This window comes from Rhinolophus sinicus, linkage group LG06, assembly GCF_036562045.2.
Source record: "Rhinolophus sinicus isolate RSC01 linkage group LG06, ASM3656204v1, whole genome shotgun sequence".
NCBI classification, from domain to species: Eukaryota; Metazoa; Chordata; class Mammalia; order Chiroptera; family Rhinolophidae; genus Rhinolophus; species Rhinolophus sinicus.
In genome coordinates this window covers 49,352,094-49,375,171 of record NC_133756.1, presented here as the reverse complement: position 1 = coordinate 49,375,171, position 23,078 = coordinate 49,352,094, and the positions used below count along the sequence as shown (strand labels likewise).

The window sequence follows — 23,078 nt, the reverse complement described above, 5'->3', positions numbered from 1 at the left end:
TAAATTCCATATAGTTGAGTGTTGCTTTTTTTTTAATTAAAGTTCATTGGGGTGACAATTGTTAGTAAAGTTACACAGATGTCAGGTGTACAATTCTGTATTACATCATCTATAAATCCCATTGTGTGTTCACCACCCAGAGTCACTTCTCCTTCCATCACCATATATTTGATCCCCTTTACCCTCATCTACCACCGCCCTCCCCCCTTACCCTCTGGTAACCACTAAACTATTGTCTGTGTCTATGAGTTTTTGTTTCTCATTTGTTTGTCTTGTTCTTTTGTTGTTTTTGGTTCATATACCACATATTAGTGAAATCATATGGTTCTGTGCTTTTTCTGTCTGACTTATTTCACTTAGCATTATAATCTCAAGATCCATCCATGTTATCACAAACGGTCCTATTTCATCTTTTCTTACCGCCGAATAGTATTCCATTGTGAATATATACCACAACTTCTTTATCCATTCATTTATTGATGAACATTTTGGTTGTTTCCATGTCTTGGCCACTGTAAATAAAGCTGCAATGGAAGGCAGTGTGGAGGTTCCTCAAAAAATTATGAATAGAATTACCATATGACCCAGCAATCCCTCTCCTGGGTATCTACCCAAAAAATCTGAAAACATTTATCCATAAAGACATGAATGTTGCTTTTTTACCAGGTCTGAAAATCTCCACTTTTTAGTTGAAGTGTTTAGTCCATTTATATTTAACATAATTATTAACTTAGCTGTCTTTAATCTACCATCTTGCTATTTGATTTCTGTTATTCCCCTCTATTCTTTGTTTCTTTATTGCTCTTTAACTGTCTCTTTTGTGTTAATTAGGTAGTTTTGGGGTAGATAAATTTTTATCACATTTATTAGCTTCTCAGATATGCTTCTTTATTATTGAGTGCCAAAAGGGTCACATTATAGACCTTTAATTTCTCTTAGTCTACCTTGAATTAATATTATAGCACTTTATATATAATGTAAGTAACTTTCAACATTTAATTACATTTGTCACATTTCTCTCCATTCTGTTCTTATTGCCATATCTTCTTTATGTTATTAATACCATAATACATTGCTTTTATTTTTGCTTTAAACAGTTAATTGTCTTTTAAGAGAACTGAGTAAAGAAAACCAACAATTTATTATATTTACCTACCTATTTACCATTTCCAATGATCTTCCTTCCATACTGTACATCTGTATTTCCACCAGACATCATTTCTTTCAGCTTAAAGAAATTCCTTTGGTATTTCTTGCTAATGAAAATTATTTCAGATTTTATTTATCTACCTTCATTTTAAAAGATATTTTTGCTCAATATAGAATTCTGTGTTGACATAATTTTCTTTTAGTACTCTAAGATGTCATTTTTGTTGTCTTCTGGTCTCAGTTGTTTTTGATGAGTAGTCAGTCATCATTCCTATGATATAACTAGGTGTTATTTTCTTTATATGGAGTCTATTTTAGGTTAACTGAGTATTTTAGACCTGTAGGTTGATCATTTAAATCAGTTATCAGCCAGTAACTTTTGAATATTTTTATGCCCAATTCTTCATTCTTCTACTTCTGGGATTCACTTACATGTACACTAGACAGCTTGATAATGTCCCACGGGTCATTTTGGCTTTTCCATTTTTAAAAAATGAAATGCTTCAGTTTGGATGCTTTCTATTTTCCTGTCTTCAAGTTAGCTGATCTTTTCTTCTTTAGTACCAGTCTGTTGTGACTCCATTACAATTTTTTTTTCATATATTGTATTTTTCATTTTTAATATTTTCCTTTGCTTCTTTTTAAAGAATTTTCACATCTTTCCTTCATTTCCTCTTCTATTAGTCACTTATACTTATCTTTTTCTATAATATCTTTATCATATTTATAATAGTATTATAAACTCATTGTCTGCTAATTTCAAATCTGGATAATTTTTGGATCTTCTATTGAGAAATTTTTATTCTTATTAATTATAGGACACATTTCCTGCTTGTTGGCATGTCTATTAATTTTTTATTATATAATGGATGATATGTGATAGAGACTGTATTATGTTATTTTCCTCTGAGTTACATTAAAGCAGTAGTTAAATTACTGGTGAATCATTTTGATTCTGTGGAACTGTGGTTTTAGGCTTTGTTAGAGCAGATCTATTTCAGTTTTGCCCTTGGTTTTAGCATATAACTCAGTCTGGGGACATGGTCCTTACCCCTAATGTGGCCCTCCTGGAGTTTTAACGGAAACATAAGGTGCTTACAAGCTCTCTAACTTGGATGGGTTGAAACCTTAAACTTTTTCTCCCCAGAACTGGGCAGTTGCTAAAATCTCAATTCAGCAATTTTAGCCTCCAATCTCTTGTTTTCCATTAGATTCCGTTGCGATTTAGGACTTACCCAAGGATTGAGAGGATACAGATTGAGAAGATACAGTTTCCCTCTTGGCAGTTGCTTCCTTTCTGGGATTTCCTCCCTCAATTTCCAAGTGCTTTGGCACCCCAGAACTCTTGTCAATGCAGTAAGACTGCTGTGTTCTTTTGAGCTCTAACCAGATGCTCTAAGCAAACTAACTGGGAATGCCGTTAGGGGGAAAACTGATTAAATTTGGATCTCCCCTTTTTTCAAAGGTCATATCTTCAGTTTCTCGTACCTGCTTTTGTTGGTGTTCAGTGCCTTCAAAGAGTGTGTTTTATATTTTTTACAATAATTATAACTGTTATCAGCAAAAGGATTAGTTTGATTTATGAGCAAGTCTGCCATTAGTACAATTGGATTTGTCACATTAAGTTTTAAATGAATGATATATTCAGGGATCAACCTTCTAAGAAAAATTACATTATTAGCAGAAGGCAAAGTCAAAAGCAAATAAAATGCTTTTTTTGGTAGACTTTCTGGTACTAACATGCAGGTGGAAAAGTACTTTTGGAGCCGTCAACAGTGCATATATAAAAACAGCAGTCTGCTCAGTGTATAGACTATGTCAAGTTACCCCCTAAAAATCTCCTATCTTCCTCCCATTGAAATTAACCTTCTTTTTCTCTAAACCAATATCTTCCCACATTTACCATATAATTCTTCTGCTGTCTGATGCTTCACTTCCTCACTACTAAATATTGTTTACCCAATGCATTTGCTGAGCTCACCCTTTCTACCCTGCTTTGATATATTTCAATTTGTCATGTTAGCATTCTCTATTTTAGTTTGCCTCATCCAGTTCACAAATTCTTAAACATAAGTCCATTTTTTCAATCTTGCACCTACAGGATGGCGGGGGAGGATGGGAGGGTGAAGGAAACCCAGTTCCTTGAAGCTAGTTCTATTCTCCTGCTAATTGATCTTGAAAGAGTTAAATATTTCTAGAAATATTTCTAGGCATAATCCCTGGCATCTTCCTGCACCTCCTTAGGCAGGAGTGAAGGCGAGTATGAGAACCTGGCTGTACTCCTATGTAGTAGCTCTGTCACTAACCAACACAGTGCTTTGGATTACTCAGGACTCCATTTTCCTACTTGTACAATGAGGAGAACATTTGAGAACTTAAAACCTACAAATCCCCATTTCACTAATTTACCAGCCTATTGAAACTACAGAGAAGAAAACCCCAGGTTAGCAGGGGTAATGGCTTTAGAGGGAGGAGAGACTGCTTGGCAAGTGGGTACTTGAAACCCCCATCTGTGAAAATTTAGGCACTATGGGACTTGGAAGGTAATAAGCCAGACCTGAGATGTAGTGTGAACTGCAAGGAAGCAGCCTTGGTAGAGAGATTTGCCGGTTGTTTTTCTCCCCAGTATTTCTCTGAGTCTATTACTCAGGGCTTCACACTGTCTCCCTTTTTCTTATTGTCCCAATTCCTCACAACAGCCTCCTCACCTCCCCAAAACTTAATCTAATTTTCACTCTTAATCGGTTTTGGTTGTAAAATGGATCTATTCCACATTATTGTTTGTATTTACCCAATAAAGTTTTAAGTTCATCAGTATACAAAGCAAATGATTCTATTGCTTAATAACCTTTCTTTTAAGTAAGAGAAAAAAATTAAATGAAAGATGATTTTTATTTCCTTGTGACCTATGCTTCCCCACTCCTGTAGGTAAATAATCCTTGATTGAGAAAGGATTCCTAGAGTTTTATTTAAACAAAAACATAATCAATTAATCATTTCCCAAAGTCAGTCTCTACCCCATGACCTCTTCTTTGGTTGAAATTGAATGAAACTATATAGCCTATAAGTGTATGATTAATAAAATAAGTTTAGAACTATGTCTTTCATTCTTACAGCCTTATGAGAGCTATAACCATTTTCACTGAATAACACCCAAGACAATAACTTGGAAAACTTCTTTGATGAAAGTAGAAACTTATAAACAATAAATTCAATAGACATCTGTTACAAAACTCGCGTCAGGGAACAAGGATAATACTTGCGTTTTAAGGTTAACTTTTACAGTGAACGAAGATCTCTTTGACCATTAGCAGTGGGCTTTGAGCTGTAGTATCCTTAACAAAACAGCTAGAGGTAAAGAATTTTAAAGAGGGGCTTCATATATAAAATGCAGCTTGATCTTTAGTCATAAACAAGCGTTCTGTTCTGAACAGATAAGGAGAATGAAAACTTAATCAAAGTAACTGAAGAATTGCTTCACATGGACAGTTATATTATTGTGTTTTCCCAAAAATAAGACCTAGCTGAACAATCAGTTCTAATGTGTCTTTTGGAGCAAAAATTAATATAAGACCCGGTCTTATTTTACTATAATACAAGACAGGGTGTTATATAACATAACATAACATAACATAACATAACATAACATAACATAACATAACATAACATAACATAACATAACATAACATAACATAACATAACATAACATAACATAACATAACATAACACCAGGTCTTATATAACATAATATAAGACCGGGTCTTATATTAATTTTTGCTCCACAAGGCGCATTACAGCTGAATGTCCGGCTAGGTCTTATTTTGGGGGAAACACGGTACATCATTGAGACATAACCTCCTTTTCTCCCCTTGGGACTATTTTTGCCCTGCATTAAACAAACTTTTCTTGACTCTTTGATTCAACTTTGACCTTGCCCTTTTTGCCTTTAAAGACATTACTCTGGAGAATAATTTTTATTATTTTGTCCATAGCCTGAGCTTAAGGGTTTCCTACTTTCCCCCCAAAATGAGTGTTACAAAAGAATTTTTGTCTTTTTACCGTGTAAAAATCTGATTTTTATTATGCAAAAATTCAAAGCATTTTTAACAGTTTTGATGTTAATTTGTGTTTATTGGTATGTTTTTGTAAAGTGCAAAGGGTATGGGTATTGTATCTAAGGAGGAAGGTACTCTCTGCATTTATTCATAGTAATTTTATTCCATTCTGTTTTTTTGTCTTCTCTTTTTCCTGTTTAAAATACAGTGTGTTACAACTATAATGAGGCAAATGATTCCCATCAAACCCATTGCTGTTAAAACTCCTTTCAATATTACATAATCTCTGGCAAAGACAGGAGCAGAATTATGGGGAATCAACAGCGATGCCTGGGCAATGTTAGATACTGCAGATTTTAAGGCGTTCTTATCCATGGCTCGTATTGCCACATAAATTCTATGGCTTTCTTGTGTCGTTCCATCAGGTTGATGTTCATGTCCGTTTATGAAAAGCTTTGGTGAGAATGTAAATGTCTCCTTGGTGCCAGCTTGTTGAGGATTTAGCTTTGATGTATTCACTAAAATGGCATTGTTAAAGTCATTTTGAATATTCTGTAGACTTTTACTTATTCTGATTTCATAGCTGTTAGCTGAAATTAAAAAAAAAAAAAATATATATATATATATATAAATGGGAAGGTTAAGTCACTTGGAATAAGTTTTCTAATTTATTATAAATGACTAATAAGAATAGCAACAAAAAATATCTAGGAATAAACCTAACAAGAAATATGCACATGAACAAAACTTTAATAACACTGTGTAAGAACTCATATTAAAAACTAAGCAAAAAGAAAGACTTTATGTTTTTTTGAAGAATAAGATTCAGCATAGTAGAGCTATTTCCCCCTTATTTTGTTAATTTTAGATGATTCTATTAAAAGTGCTGCTAGTTTCTATTTTAACAAGCTTATTGTAAAGTTTAAATGGTAAATAAATAATTAATATTGGCCATATAAAATCTACAAAATAGCATTGTAGACAGACTAACTCTATCAGATATAAAAACACTGTAATGCTTTAATAACTAAAAACCAGTAGTGCTAGTACATGAATAGACATGTCAAAAAATAGGTGAAAATTCATTTAGGAATTTAGTATGTAATAGAGAGAGAATTCAAATTAATGGAGGAAAATACAAATTTCTTGATAATGGTGTTTTGACATTTAGGTTAAAATGTTGTGGAAAAATAGGATCCACACTACAAAATTACTTTTTCAGGATAAACTCCGAAGTGGTTGAAAAGTTTAATGTAAAAAATAAAAATATTAAGTATTTAGTAGGAGACAATGAATGAATTCCAGTATAATCTCAAAATGGGAAAGGTTCTTCTAATTAAGACTCAAAATTCATAAGCCATAACAAAAAATTGATAAATTTATAAAACTTCTACATGGGAACAAAACCTCCTCAGCAAAATATAAACATAAATGTTAGGTGGCAAAAATATTTGTAACTTATATAGCAAAGTTTAGTTCTGGTAATAACTGAGTGGCTTCTATTGAACTAACTTTCCAGCAGATAACATGTATAAACTCTGGAGAGAGGGAGGGAGGGAGGGAGGGAGGGAGGGAGGGAGAGAGAGAGAGAGAGAGAGAGAGAGAGAGAGAGAGAAACTATTGAAGCACTGGACTCAAATAAAAAATGGACAGAAACCAGAGGAGATACAACACTTACAAGAAGGGAACCAGACTGGGAACGATTTATATTTATATAGCTTTTCTTCTGAGGGCACTTACCACTGCAGTACACATAGCTGGCCCTGATACAAAACCTACTATCTTATTGATCTGAAAAGTCAGAGAACTTCTGATTTCTGTGGGTTTCCCAGAGTGGTTGAAAATGGAAGGAGCCACTGAGAGACAGGCCCAAAATATGTGTATTAACTTCTCTCAAATCATTTGAAGACCTCTGAGTTATGCATGTTTGGGTGAAACATTGGGCTCAAGGGAAAAACAACAGCTACATGGCTAAAAACTGAACAGTTTTATGCTAATGCCCTCCATAGGGGAGAGATAGATTTTGGAGTATGAATCTTGCCAAGAGGAGGTTGATAAATACCTTAAGATGTCCACTGAAACACTAGAAAAATCCACATCTTAGGAAAAAAGATTGTGTCCCAGTATTAAGAGATATTCCCTAGAATTAAGAGCAAAACTGAAATAGACAAACCCTAGCCAAAAGTAAAATCTAGCCTCCTCAAATTCAAGGTGATCTAAGGTATCTATTAGAAAAATTTTTAAACTCTTCAGGGAACTATAATAGATTCTATAATTTGCTACCATATGTCCAATATATAATAGACAAAAATCACTAGCCATGTAAAGAAACAGAAAATGTGATGTATGTCATGAAAAATATCAGCAAATATAACAGTCACAAATGACTGAGATTTTTTAAATAAAAGACAAGGACTTTAAAACAACCATGATGGAGGTGTTATAGGTCTACAGGAAAAGTTGGATATAGTGAATGAAGAGATGGAACATTTGAGGAGAGGTGTGGAAACTTTTAAAAAGAAGAAATGGAAATCCTAGAATTGAAAAAAAAAAACTATAATGAAAAATTCATTTGAGAGGATTAAGAGCAGATTGGACACAACAGAAGAAAGAATCAGTAAAGTTTAAAACTGTTTTGTGAAAATCATCTAAACTGAGGCACTCAGAAAAAAAATGAAAAACAAAAATAATTTCAATGATCTTTGAGATCCACTGACATATCCATTTAATGTGTGTATAATATGATATATGATATAATGTAATATTCAGGAAGGGAAGAAATTTCAAGGATAATATTTGGAACTATGGCTGTGTAAGAACACGATGGAGATATCAGAGGAAGCAGTGCAAAAGTGAGGCTGTTAGGCAGGTAGGGAAGATAGCCAGAGCAGGGAAGAAGGTCTAAGAGTGGTCTTTTTTTTTTTTCTTCTTTTTAATTTTATTAGTTTCAGGTGTACAAGACAAAGCAATACATTTCCACTGTCTCTATTCCTAATGCTGTACTCCGCTTCCTGTAACCATATACATACATATATACATATATATACACACACATATATATATATATATATATGTATATATATAAAATTATAGTTGGCATTTATTATTGTTCAGCTTCAGGTGTACAGTGCAGAGATCAGGCATCTACATCATCCCTGAGGTGGTCTCCCTAATGGGACACGTGTCCATCGGATACCCTACAAAATCTTTACGTTATAGATTACATTCCCCAAATTAATTTTTAAAACCCCGTGGCCAACTTGTGGTTACCGACTATTTTCTAAACCCCTCACCTTCCCCTTTGTCCCCACCCCCCCGCCCATCTAGCAACCCTCAGTTTTTCCTCTATGTCTCCAAAACTGTTTCGGATTAGTTCATTCACTTATTCTTTTCTTTAGATTCTGCATATAAGTGAGATCATATGGTATTTGTTTTTCTCTGTCTGACTTATTTCACTTAACATAAGAGTGGTGCTTTTTGTGGTCTGGCCCCACGCCAAAGGCTCTGCCCACGCCCCTGTCCTCTTTTCTGCCCCCACCCACACTGGCCTCTACATCCTTTGAATACCGTGGCTCCCAAAGCCTGAATCATAAAAATGATACTGTGTTCTATGTAAAATGGCTTTTTGACCATTTTGTGTCTTTTTTCTCTCAATACTGGATTGTGTGTTCTTGGAGTGTAATGACCATCTTAAATTACATTTGTGTAACGTTTAGTACTGTGCTGGGCACATAGTTGACTAGTAAATAATATATTTTCACTTTAGTTTCTGGAGAAAACACAAGAAGATTACCTTTATAGCAGACATACAGAACAAGCTTGGTACTCAGTTTTAGCAATTATTTCACCCCAGACTTTTAATGAAAACCCAAGGAAGTCACCCATTTCCATAATGCCTAGTCTATGTACACGTGACTCTTGAAGGATGCGGGGGTTGGGGGACTGACCCAGCACAGGAGAAAATCCACATATCACTGTTGATTCCCCCCAAACTTAACTATAGTTGGCCCTTCACAGCCATGGTTCCAACCAACCACAGATGGAAAACCATATTTGCAATCAGCAGTTGGGAATCTGAAGTTGGGATATCTCAAATAGGAATGTGAAAATACTGTTTTTGATCTATGGTTGGTTGAATCTGGGATGCAAAATGCAGATATGAAGGGCCAACTATGTTTATTGAAAAAAAGATCTGTGTATAAGTGGACCACACAGTTCAAACCTGTCTCGCTCAAGGGTTAACTTTATGTTCCCAAACATAACGGTGATCTGGTAATGTTTTCTTTATCCCATGTAATTGCTCATCTTTTCTAGGATATTGTATCTGGTGAAGAGTTAGTACCTGGATGTGTACTGATATGTGTATGCATATGTGCAATGTTCATTTATTGCTAACAAGGATTTTAAGAATACATAGTCACATTTTTAATAATTGTACATGTAGAGACATACCCCCATTGTTTTTAATGCTGGCCATTGAGGTGAAGATAACACCTTCCTAGACAACAATTGGTGGGGGGGGAAAGAGGCCATGAAAGCACACATTTATGAGTTAAACAGGTACCTTGTTGTTAGTTGGTCTACTCATGGTTAGCTGGCCAATTTTACCATTGCTGAGTCATCAAATCAGTTATGGGTGAGTGATCTCAGCAAATTAAAACACATCCACTATTCCCCCCATAGATCTTTTGTGGTCTGAGGTTTTAACATTATAACAAGCTTGATCTGCTTCAATTGTCCTGCTCATCAGTGAGGTCTCTTTGTTAGAGGGAAGGTCTCTCTATTACTTTCTAATGTCCTTTATGATATCAGTTCTGTACTACACCTGTTTGGTTATATTTATTCTTTTCAAGCCATTAATAACCACTAGTTCCACACATTTGCTTTGTTTCTACTCTAGTTGTTGGTATAGTTGAAACTATTGGGACTCTTGAAAAAAATGCTTTCTGGTAGTAATGGGAGTCTGAGCTTCTGTTTGTCTCTTTAATACACTGCTATGCTTCTGAGGCAGTGAGGAAAAAGGGGAAGTACTAGATTTCAGGCACAACTCTTACCTTCAAATAGAGATGGGAGTGTTTGCAGCTCCTTACTCCAAACAGAAAGCTAGAAAAGTCTCTGGAGATGCCAACCAGTAGCTCAGGAAACTTACTAGGGACACTTTCTCTTCCCTTTCTGATTTCATATATGTCATCTTATTTCTTCTATACAATATCTTATGAAGTACATAATTTTTGTCCTGTTTTCCATATCAGAAAACTGAGGCCAGTGGAATTTAAGCAATCTGCCAAAGATCAAACAGCTGAACTTAAAGCTAGAGTGGGAACGATTATTTTCCTGATGTTTAAGTCACAGCTGTTTCCATTACACAAAAGACATATCCATCCCAGTGTTAATTGTTTCATGTCTACAACCTTTAGATTAGGAAAATTCTTAATTTGGAATGTGAAGTATTTGACTTCTCTGTCAAGAAGAGAGATTTTGATAAAGGAATGGGAGGACAAAGTTTCAAAATTGAGTGTTTCTTGGCAGCACAGAATTGTTTGTAACGGAGATCCCTTCCAACAATGTAGAGAACAAAGAGAGAATTGTGAGCCAAAGAAAGATGCCCCACGTTGGAAAGAAGCAAGACTGGTAAAGGCCCAAGATGGTCTCTATATTGATGGATATTGAAAAAAAAATCAACTCTTGATAGAGAAGGTTGTTTCCTATAGGATTCTCAATCAGAGGCATCAGGAAATAAAACATGTAATGTGTAGTCAATGATAACCATGTTTTGGTGATGGCAGAGATGTTGGAAAGGTTATTGTTTGAGAAGAGTTATTCTATTGAATAGCTGTGGGGATCCAGATAGAAGGTAGGGGGAAGCCTGAAGCTGGAAGGTTAAGGAGGAACTTCATCAATGTTCACCCAAGCAAGGGTAAGAAAGCCCCGAATAAGGAAACTGGTCCCAGCCTCCCTGACAAAAATGATGGCCAGAAATGGGAGAGAAAAATGAGCCAAGTTTTACATGACTTATGAAAATTATTTCCTTAAACTTGAATTATAAATATAAATAAATAAATATTCACTATCCAGTCTTCAGAAAACGAATCACCTCCAGTATTTGGAAGTCCATGCTCTGTAATGCCGAGTTCATTTCTATTGGTAAATCACCGTTACATGTGCTATTTATGTTTCCAATCAAGATTTCTGTTTGATTAGTGCTGGTCAGGTTACCAGAGCCTCTTCAACCCTGGGGGAGCTGAGACGCTCTCATTCATAGACTCCATGATATAAAGTCTTATCAGCAACTCAAAGCTTTTCATGACAACCCTGTGAAGCTTGGTTAGCTCTAAATTGCAAAGCTATTTTTATTCAATGAACCCCTGGGATAGTTATTAGAAATGCTACCTTGTAGAAAAATAGGTAATGAAACCAAGAAACCTACCCCGGCCCTGGTCAAAGTCTTCTCCAGGTGCTGTCCAAGATAAAGTCACCTCCTCTTCCACTTTTACAGCTTCCAGGTCAATAATTTTGGATGGTGGAAACACATCAGGATGGGGGCCAGCTGGAACTCCCAGCACGGAAAAGGAACCCCCTGAGCTTATTCGGCTAAAGCCCCACTTTTGCTCCTCCTCTTTCCTGCCCATTGACTTTCTGGGAGCATTCATCTGAATGTTACCTGGGACACCAAAGAAAAGAATAGCCAAAACAACAAATTACAATTTCCTGAATAGCTTGTTTTTTAACAGATTATTGAGAGATATATTAAAACCTTTTTTTCTTTACTACATCTTAATTATAACAGTTTATTGATTCAACAATTCATTCATTCATCCATCCATTCATTCATTCAATAAGTATTTTGGAGGCATATGCTGCACCAGTAATCACGGACAAAGCAGTACACCTCATAGAATTTACAGTCATATTAATAAACTTACATTTACAAGTTGTGATAAACATAAGGAAAAAAGACAAGATGCTATGAAAGAAAATAACATAGGTACATAATTTAGGGTGTTATCATGGAAGTTATATTTAACAATTTCCTGAACTTTGAGTAGGAATCAGCTAGGTAAAGAGTAGAGGTAATAATATCCGAGGCAGAGGGAAGAGGTTGTGTAAAAACACTGAGGTGCAGAAGAGCTTTGCAAGTTAGTAAAACTTAATTAGAGCCAGGAGAGTAGTTTGAGATAAGACAGGAGAGAAGTTCATGCAGGACGTTGTGGGCCATTGTAGTGGTATCAGAGTTTAATCTTCCATTCCGTGGGGAAGGAGGGCAGTGATGTGATCACTTTTGCTCTCTAACAGGCCACTCTGGCTGCTCTCAGTGGAGAATGGATTCAAACCTCAAGACGAGGCCACTGAGACAGCCATTGCAACTCTCCAGATGAGAAAAGATGGGAGCTTGGTCTGGGTGATAGCAGTTGGAGAGGAGGCAAGAATCAGGCAGTTTGAGATGTACTTTGGAGATAAAATCAGCAAATGCTGGTGGTAGATTTGAATATGGACTAGCCCAGGAGAGAAAATTGATGAACAACAACAACAAAATAGCTCCCAGCTTTTTAAAATAAGCAACTTGGGAGGAGAAACAGGCTAAAGTGGAAGATACTAAACACGTAAGTTATGAGGTTTGTGATTCGTGTAAAACATCTACTTGACGATGTCAAGGAGATAGTTAGGTATTGATTTAATCTCAAAAGGGGGTTTTACCTGGATTTAATAATTTCAAAGTTATACACTTGAAAGTTATAGTCATACAGATATATTATTAAGGTCATGGATTAATGAGATTACCTAATGCGAATTTCAACTATAATGATAAATTGCATTTATTGATTGCCTGGCTCACTATATGCCAGGCACTTTTCTAAATATCTTACATGTATTAGCTATTTAATTTTCCCAGCAGTGCTTTGAGGAAGGTGTAATTATTACCCCTATCTTTACAGATGAGGAAACTGAGGTACACAAGAAACTGAGTAACTGGCCCAAAGTCACACAGCTAGTCAATGGGGGAACTAGGTTTCCCACCCAGGCAGTGTGGCTCCAAATGGTAGAGTGAGAAGGTTAGGGATGAGCTCTGAGAATTGGCAACAACAGAAAAAGAGGAGCTGGAAAAAGAGACTGACAGAAAAGTTTCAGAGCATCAGAGGTCATCAGGAGAGTGTGATATGGAAACCAGGAAATTACAAAGGAGAAATCAATCTGCTGTGTCAGATACTGCTAAGGTAAAATGGGGACTGAAATGTGTCCTTTGGATTTAACCTCAGGGAGGTCACTGGTGACTAGGGCCAGGGCTACTCCCGTGGAGTGATTTGGATGGAAGTCAGACTGCAGTGAACAGAGTAGTAAATTGGAAGTGAGAAAATACAGTCAGCAGGTTTGGGTAAATTTCAAGGAACCAGATGACAGGGACAAGAAAGGTAGACAGTAGATGAAGGGGGACCAACAAACAATATTTTAATACGGGTAGTAATAAATCATGCTTGAATGCTGCCCAGAGGGATCAGTAGAACAGGAACATATAAGGCAGAGCCCTCAAGACCCTTGGATGAGCAGGCTGGATGGTATTTGGAGCAAATCCAATGGAGACACTGGCCTTTGAGGAGGAGAGGAAAAGAGTAAATAATGCTGTGTCTGGAGATTTGATGTTTTGGAAATAGAGCAGCTCCCATTTTTCAATGAAATGTGTGCTCAAGGCTGTCACCTGAACTGATAAAGTAAATGTTATGTATAGTAGGCATACCTCGGGAAATCTGACTTTTCCTTTCTGTGCTATTAAGGGCCTGTATGAAGTACACAGATTACTTTTCTAATCTCAGTGTACACTAGATGCTGATATTTTCATCCTTTAAATTCACAGGTTTTGAAAAGATGCTTAGACCAGTCAGTAGCCTACAAGCTCCTCGAGTGGAATCAAATCTTATTCTGCCTGGTATCCGAAGTTCCTAGGACTCAGCCTAACACCTAGTAGGCTTTCGAAAATGATTGATGTATAAATGAAAGCGGGATTATCTATTTAGGAATGAAGTATTATATCTAGATACAAAAATCACTAGTTGTAGGTACTAAAATACATGAAAAGTATTTATAAAGATTCGGCAGTTTTGCAAATAAGAATGCTTAGAAATGTTTTTAAAAGCCATAAGATGATTTAAAAGACTGTAGCATTATTTCTGCTTGTCTGTTATACTTTAACCACTGCTTCCCATCTGGAACTATAATAATGGTGTTTAAAAATGTGTCTTCTATTTATTTGGCACTTTTATCTTGAAAGAAAACAGAATATCTTCAGGAAGCACTCAGTTCTCTGTAATATCCAAACTCATATTTTTTTAGGAACTCATTTCCTGTGTGGATTGTTTGGGCTATTTGCTTCCTTCTTTTAACTGCTAACCACTATTTCCCTCTTTCTCTTGCCTAAACCTCTGTAGAGGAAATGCAGGAGCTGGAACTGGAAAAATTCAATAAAGCTCTTTATCTGTTAGTAATTCTGATAGAATAGTCACAAGAAAGAGGTCAAAATAATTACTGAAACGAAGGTAGGAGAAATCTGTAGGAATTACCTATAGCCTTTCTGTTATCTGCAACCATGAACTTTTAAGGACTGAAGAGATAGTCAACAAATTATGCATTGACTTAAGTAGAAGGAAGTTTGAAATTCCATCTCTTTTTACTTCTCTCTTCCTCTCTCTCTCTCTCTCTCTCTCTCTCTCTCTCTCTCTCTCACACACACACACACACACACACACACACACACACACACTCATCAGTGATATATACATTAAATGATGTTATTCAGATAACAGTGCTAATGATTCTTACCATTTGCTATGTAACCTGGTACGTACATAGCATGACTCCCTGGAATAGAGTGGGCTAAGGCGCTTACGCTGGGAGAATGATTGACATGCACTTTCAAGCTATATCTACCATTTACAGCAAAGGAGAAAAAGTACCTCGAGTAAATTCCATCATTTTTTATAATATCAGCACCTGTATATATATATAAAAAAACTTAATGTCAACACTTGCCATCACAGTTGATTACTAATATTTAATTAAATCATTAAAAAGCACGATTCACTCCCCTTATTCTTCCCATTTTAGCATATGCTGTCATGGTCATCACAATTTTTGATATTATCATGTGATTAAAAATCCAATGGCTCCATAATTTCTCCCTGTGGCTACTTAACCTATGAAAAATTATTTTGTAATGGTGAATGAGTTGTACCTACTTCAGTGCTAAGAAAACATTTAATAATCACCTTTAGAGCTCTCTGTCCTATCATTGAAAATAGTACTAGTTTCTCACAGAAACCAAGAACATTCTTAAGCTTGTTTATAGTCATAGATCCTTTTAAGATAAAAGCTATTCTGTCCCTAGGAAATAAATATATGTGCATATATACATATTTTCACATAATTTCCAGGGGTGTATGAGTAGCCAGAAGCCCTGATTAAAAACCAAAAAAACTCCTGATTGGAAAAAAAAAAAAATTGGTAGTTGATAAGATAGTGTGAAGTGTGAAATCATTTAATTTCCTCAAAGGGTACATGGAACTGTTATTCTAGCTCAGAAGGGGCTCAATGACTTAAAGGTGGACAGCCTTTGGTTCCATCCACGGTGCCTTGCTTCAGAAGGCGTTGTTAAAGCTTGGCCACTGCTAGACTTCTTTCCTTTTGTATTGAACCTTAGAGAGCAGTTCAGTTCCAAACCAAGTCCATGCCTGAATGGCAGGAAGGCCTAGACTCCTTGGCCTCAGGGAGGTACAGCTTAGCCCAAGTGCAGACCACATGCACTGTTGAAGTGCAGATGGCCACATGGGGCAAGCAGCTTGTCCTGTTCTAGAATCAACTCCGTTCACATACCTCTCACCCAGCCCTGTTCTCTAGCATCGTATTGTCACTAAAGTAAATGCTCTGGAGTCCCCACTGCAGAGGCAGGGCTGCTCCTTAACATGAGAAAAGAGACTAGATTTAATTAAAATGAAAAGTGCTAAGGAACTTATGGTCATAGTAGATTTAGAAATTGTTTTTATGTACTGGAAAGAAATCAAGTCTTGGTTCTTAGTGGCTTAATGATTCATAAGGTCTATCTCTGTTGAGATATGATAAAGAAAAATCTCCTTATGCCACAATTACCACTGCCACCTCTTTTAATCACTGAATCGGAAAGATATGAGCAACAACCCTGGCTTGAGTGTCAGGGGACTTGGTTTTAAGGTCTGGATCTGCTACTTAGTAGCTGTAAAACGATCTCTCTGAGGCTAAGTTTTCTCATCTATAAAACGGGAATAACATCTCACAGGTTTGTTGTGATGATTATTTGCAAATGTGTATGAGAAAGTGTATTTTAAATTATAAAGCATTTTACATGTATACATTTTATTATTGTTCCTTCGTTTTACTTAACAGGTAAGTATTTTTTCCAATATAAAAATAAGTGTTAGACAATACATGCGTGCTAAGTATTGGGGGGAAAAATCTAAATTTACACTTTGATACTTAAACAATCTTTTCATTGTTTTTTTTCTTTTTTTTTTTTCATTAGGGTATAAATTTAGACATCAAATAAATAAAATCATTCCAGGGAATAAATATAAAAGCCTGTTGAGCCTATTCAAGTGATCTTTCCTAAGATAGTTATATCTGCTCTCCTGTAGGCCAGCCCACAGGCTGGGGTGAAGGAGGAACATTCTGCAAAGTGCATTTCTGGACTATAGACAAAAAAATGAAAGGTGTGGCCATGGGGACGCAATCAGAATATGAGAAGTCCATTTGGATCCATCCCAATAGACAAAACAAGGGGCCTTCTCTGGTATCCTGCTGAGGTAGACTGGAACTAAAATCTTTTAAATAAACCTTTGTTTCATAAATGCCATACAAGATTGCCATGGCAAGATAGTCATAGGTTGCCAAACCTAAGACTCTTGAAAAAATTTATCTTTGAAACAATAGAGGGAAGGAATATGATTTTATTAGTAGATCAAACACGTGGGGCTGCTAACGCAGGGGTTGAGGTCCATTGTCATTCTGAGACTTTAGTGTAGGAAAAAAAAAAAAAACACAGCAGGAAAGATAAAACAACTAAGGAATTTGTTTTTAAAAGTCAAAAAGGTTGGTCAGAAAGAGCCCAGGTGCTGTTCTTTGCCAAGCTTGATTCTGTGCTATCTGTGACGTATGGTTAGGAGGCTCTGAGCTCTCTATGTGCAAAATGAGTACTTTGAAGTAGGGTTTTGTTTTATTTTGCTTTCTTTTCCCAGTGGTAGGAAACTCTCTATCCCAATTCCACTACTCTTGATGATTTGATCTTCTTGTGACCAAATCACATATGTAAAAGGCACTGGCTATGCCCTCTGATCAACACAGCTACTTGGCTAAAGAATAGTCTACAGTCAACTCATAGGTCACAAGTTCAATTTCCAATTTTCACAGTCGGGTTCAAGGAGAAAAAATGCATTTACTGTCATTGCATCCCCCTTTTTGGGTTTTCATTTGCTATTTTAATTGTTCGATCTAATTATTTTAGTGAATAGTAAAGCTGGTAAATCTTAGTGGAATATGGGCATGTCACAAGGACCTGTTCCTGGGTGACCTTACTGAGTGAGTGTGGCCAGTGTCACTGGACAAGTGTCACTGGCTTGAAGCCAAGACCTACGTGTCAAACAACTTCCTCTCACCATTTTGGTCACACGCAGCCACTCTGAGGAGCCTCATGGAGACTCTTTTCCCAAGTTCATATTTTCTTACCTTGTGCAGATGCAACCTATAACTACTTAGCATATCTGTGATTCTATGAGAATTTGAGACTCTCGTAAGATTGGATGAGGAAAAAAAACTTGTTTTGAAATAATTTAAAAGATAAGCTTAATATTGATACTGCCAAATCACAACAGCTCTTGAGAACATGAAAAATGACATCACATTCTTCGTTACCTGCTCCATCATCAAAAAGTTTCAGCGTAACAGGATCTCCTGTCTCTGGCTCAATTGTAGCAGTTACAGTGGCATTGAGAATGGGATAGAACCCCTTTCTCACGTTTGCAAAGATCATCATGGGATGGGGAAAACGGGTGCTGCCTCCTTGCACAAAGGCTTCCACAGTAGCAGGAGGCACGTCTGAGCGGGAGGCACACGAGATCACTGTCACTTTCAGGGCTTGCAGAGAATGGTGGGTATTGTTCAGTGTGTAAGTCCAGAGCCCGGGCTGCAAAACAGAGGCTTTTTGTTCTGTCAAGTGTGAAGAAAAAGGTCAACACTTCATTTTAAAGCATAAATCTAAGCTCATAGGGTTTTTTGTTCTTGTTCTGTTGATGTTGCATTTTCTAAAATACTACAAAAGAATGTCAGGAATAGCAATAATTGGTTAAGTATTACTAAATTCATAGCACAGCCTATTTATATTGTTAGGTACCTCTCTAGGGAATTATACCTGGAATTTATCTGTGGGGAAAGACGTATCTTGAGTCTCATTTTAGACGATAATGAAAACAGTGTTTCAGAGCTTCAAAGTACTTTGCAAATATTAATCTGAGCCCCTTCACTGAAAAGGAGGTACAACATTTGTATTCCTTTTATATAACGAAGAGATTTATAGCAAATTCAGTGGACAATTATGATTTATGTGGATAAGCTGGACTAAAAGGCAACAGTATTTTTCCTTCCCTCCACCCCACCCCCACCAATGCCCAGAAATATCAAGCAACAAAGCACACATACACTATTAGGGGCCAAGAAAAGGAACACTATTTTTTTAATAGGTCAGGATTCCACCATGTCTATGTTGAGTAATTTGTAGAGATATTGTGAAGTACCATTCACTTTTGCCTGTCTAGGCTGCCTGGGGGAAATCTGCAAAAGAATATCTGAAAGAAAACAAGCTTAAATGACAATGGAGTAGAAATTTGTTCTTTTGATTAAACTGTACATAAATACTCCTTTTTTCCTTATTCTTGCTGCTGTTCCTTCTAAAATCCTGGAAGTAACAGGAGGAACACAATCAAGGAAAAGGAAGAAGGGAGAAAACAGAGTTAAGGTGGGACTCAGTGTGGAAAGTTAAGATACCACCACACCTTACCCAGCCTTCTGAGTTGGGGTTCATATGCTTTACCATTTTCCAGTGAAGTCCCAGTTCAAGCATCAAGATTATTTTAATTAATTAATTAATTATTGTAATCATAACCTTAGTAATAGATACATGGCAGGAACCCACGTCAAAAACTTGTCTTTGGGTATATAATAAGTGTTTTGATACAGGGCATCTAATTCCGGCTAAGGGGTTGGGCAAAGGCAGCAAGAAATAGATGAAGTGTTTCTGGCCCTTATGCACATGTGTGAAAAGAACACAATGACTTTGGAGAAAAGTTAAGTAGGCTAAGCATGGGGTACTTGGGAGAAGGGTTAAAAATAAGCATGGGCAGAAGCCAGAACATGAAGGGCTTGGTATATAAGAGTAACCACATGAGTTTTATCCTGAGACCACCAAAGAGTTTTGAATGGGAGACAGGTTTGCTCCATTTGTGCTTAGAAGGACTACCTGACAGAGGCGAGCAGTGGATGGGAAGGACGCAGGCGCAGAGTCAGGGAGGCTGAGCAGAGGGTGTCAGCAATGCTCTGGGGAGGGAGGACCACTGGTGGTGAGGAGGGACTCTGCTCCTTCGGGCAGTGCAAGAGCCTATGGGCTCAATTCCCCGCCTTGCTCAGAACCGTTAGTGGTTCCCTTACCTCTAGTGTGCAGACTCCGATTCCCTTTTCTGCCATTCAGAGCCCTTGCTGACTCCTGTTTATCTGGTTCCTGTTTATCTGTCCAGCCTCATCACCCCTCCACTTTCCTTCCCCTAAATCTCCACTTTACGTGCTGCTCGCTAGTTCATCTGTATTGAACTACTTGTAGTTCAATGAAGAACCATATTCTTTTCCTCTGAGCCTTTCTTTCTATTGCTGTTCACTCTGCCCAGAATGTCATTCACACCTGTGTGCCCTTTATCCTCCATATTTCCATTTTAATGTTTTCACTTCCAGGAACTTTTCTCCTTTCCACCTCCCAACTCCCCCATCTGCGCATCCTTCCTTTATGCTCTGAGTACCCTGTTCTCATACTTATCGTGGCGTTTTATTATAAGGCCCCTAGAAGAAGACCCAGCACATAGTAAGTGCTCAAAAACATACGTGTTGCATATATTCATATTATAAATTCTAAGTAGAAGATTTTTTTTCTAAGCGTATAGGTAAGTGTGTCTATATGGATTTTGTAAAGAAGGAAGTAAGCAGAAAGAAATTATGTTTACTCCATAAATACTAATTTCCATGTGAGAAGCCTTTCATATTCGTTATTTAAAGTTTTGAACGTACCTTAGTTGTTCCCCCTAAATTTTTAACATTCACAAAAAGCCCTCATAAATTGAAAGTAAATTGATATATCAGAATAGGATTTCCTTTACATAATGTATTTAATTATGTGACTCAATTGAAAGTCACCTACGTGACTAAATGTTGTCATCATGAACACGCTCACGACACCTACCTTAGCAGTTCCTGGAATCCAAATGCGAGCTGTCCGCAAAGCTTTATTGATGATGAAATTATTTGTGTTGTATTTTCTTCCATTAGGATCAAACAGTACAATCTCAGGGGGACCACTGGTCTGCCATGTGACTAGAAAGGCAGTGTCATTGCCCACGCTGTTATCCACAGTCACCGTGTTTTTCAGTTGATGGTGAGGTTTAACATTCTCACCCATGCTTTCAAGCTGTTCAAGAGAATATATGTGTGAAATTTTCTAGAGTATACATAATCATTCTATCTGTTTCTTTACTCTTTTGGAGCAAAAATTAATTTAAGACCTTGTCTTATTTTACTATAATATAGGACCGGGGTCTTATATAATACATGATATGATATGATATGATATGATATGATATGATATGATATGATATCAGGTCTTATATTAATTTTTGCTCCAAAAGATGCATTAGAGCTGATGGTCCGGCTAGGTCTTATTTTCGGGGAAACACGGTACTATGCCACATTCTGTGCTGGGCTCTGAGCTGTTGTAGGGGATTAGCTATAATTTCTGTCCACAGTCTAGTGGGACTAAAGAATAAAAACAAGTTTGAGAACATAAGGCTAATTTGAGCCATATGAATAATAGTTTGTTAATTTTTTTCTTTTACTTTTTAAAACATTTGTTTTTATTTCATATTATTAAAGAGGAAATCACAGGGTGGAAAGATTATTCAGAAAAGCCCATTGTTGTCTAATCTGTAATATATGTTGTCATTTATAATTCACCTTTTTACATATCTAATGATGGAATTGTGGTTGTTGCCTTTACTGTGTACATGTAATGTACTTGTTAAATATTTTCTAAGAATAACAAATGTTCATTGTCTACATGAAGCCATTAACTTGGCAGGTTCACTTACCATCTGTGAGGAAACAGCAGATAAAATTTGGTTATGTTCAAAATATCTTTACAGTACTTAGAAAGAAATAAAAATTTGGCCCCTTTAAAAAATGGCTTGATTAGAGAAATCTTTTGTAAGCAAATTTAAGTAAATTGTGGTAGAGATATTTAGGAGTTTTTAGAATCCAATGAAATAGTTGATACTTTTTATATGAGAAAGGAGCTTCAGAGAAAGTTTTGAAGAAGCAAAAGTAAAATGGATTCTGATTGATGGAAAGTTATTATGGGACTAAAACTAAATACACAGTTTCTTATTTTTCTTCTGGGCCCTACCCCCCGTGCACTGCCACTCCACCCCATTTTGAACCACGAGGAAGGAGCAAGCTCTGCTTACAGACCTTGAAAAGCTGAAGTAGCAATTACAGAAAATGACTTCTATAGCTGAGAAGTACAAACATCAAGTAAAAATAAAGCCTGGCTCTGATGAGGCCCAGAAGCTCAATATATATACAAATAAGATGAATGAGGCAGTGAACACAATTTATCTGTTTTCTTTGCTTCCTTTCCCCTTCCTACCCCAACTATAAGTATAACACTGAGAAAATTCTGACCTGAATATGCTGTCGAAAAATATCTCCGGTTCCAGAGGAAATTCTACTGAAAGCATCAATCATGCTGTTGGAGTTTGATTTATCTGGAACAAAGAACTTTAAGCCCCCTGAAATACATGAGTGGGATGTTAGGAATTAAAATGTATAAAATAAAACAAAAAATAAAATTTAGGCCTTTTCAACAACCTTTCTTTGCATACGAGGGTTAGTTTGGGGGGAGTAGGAACTGTGCTTGACTTGCTTTGCCTGGCACCTCATGCAACCATGTGGTGAGCAGCGCGAAGGGGATGGCTTTGTCTGTTCTGTTCACAGCTGTAATGTCAGAGCCTAGAACTCTATCCATGGTAGAAACTCAATAGATACCGGGGGTACCAAAACATGTATACACATGACTGTATTCATCTTGTGTTATCGGGATATATTGAGTATTAACAATTTTAATACAGTTTTTTCCTTTCCTAAAATGTGTATACATTTGTTTTGGCACCCTCTGTATTTATTGGCTAGTTTTATAATGAAGTTAATTCCTAGGTAATCTAGGTTAATTGCTATTTCCATTGCTATATATTTACATTTACGTTCTGAAAATACTGTTTTTCAAAAAATACTAAAACCTGACTTTCAGTTTCAAGTCAGCATATCCATTTTTATTGACTATAAAGAATATAAGATAAAATTATCGTACCTCATTTAGAACAAAAATATATGTATTTTACAATATTGTAAGTGCTCTTATCATAGAAGTTAGTGCATTTAATATTAAGCACATTTTTTAGTTCTATGATTATACATGCTCAGGCTGGTTTAACAAACAAATTATAAAAATAATATTTTCATTGGATGTATATAATTGGCACCTTCTAAATA

The 23,078-nt window shown here is 36.4% G+C and overlaps 1 protein-coding gene and 1 long non-coding RNA gene across 3 annotated transcripts in view; one reads left to right on the top strand and one right to left on the bottom strand.

The window, feature by feature from the left end:
• Window positions 1-23,078, top strand: part of LOC141572127 (uncharacterized) — a 186,169-nt gene that overhangs the window by 151,577 nt on the left and 11,514 nt on the right. The gene's annotated exons all lie outside the window — the stretch shown is intronic.
• CLCA2 (chloride channel accessory 2) overlaps window positions 5,191-23,078 on the bottom strand; it is a 40,215-nt gene continuing 22,327 nt past the window's right edge. The window contains exons 9-14 of one of the 2 annotated variants that reach the window (XM_019751752.2): window positions 22,212-22,318; window positions 20,719-20,943; window positions 18,132-18,402; window positions 15,015-15,185; window positions 11,632-11,865; window positions 5,191-5,794 (exon numbers count right to left, since the gene is read on the bottom strand). In XM_019751752.2, coding sequence (XP_019607311.2) covers window positions 5,364-5,794; window positions 11,632-11,865; window positions 15,015-15,185; window positions 18,132-18,402; window positions 20,719-20,943; window positions 22,212-22,318 — 1,439 coding nt within the window. In that variant the 3' untranslated portion in view covers window positions 5,191-5,363. Of the gene's footprint in view, window positions 5,795-8,730; window positions 10,486-11,631; window positions 11,866-15,014; window positions 15,186-18,131; window positions 18,403-20,718; window positions 20,944-22,211; window positions 22,319-23,078 lie in introns of those variants that run through there. The other variant, XM_074335086.1, reaches the window with a different exon arrangement.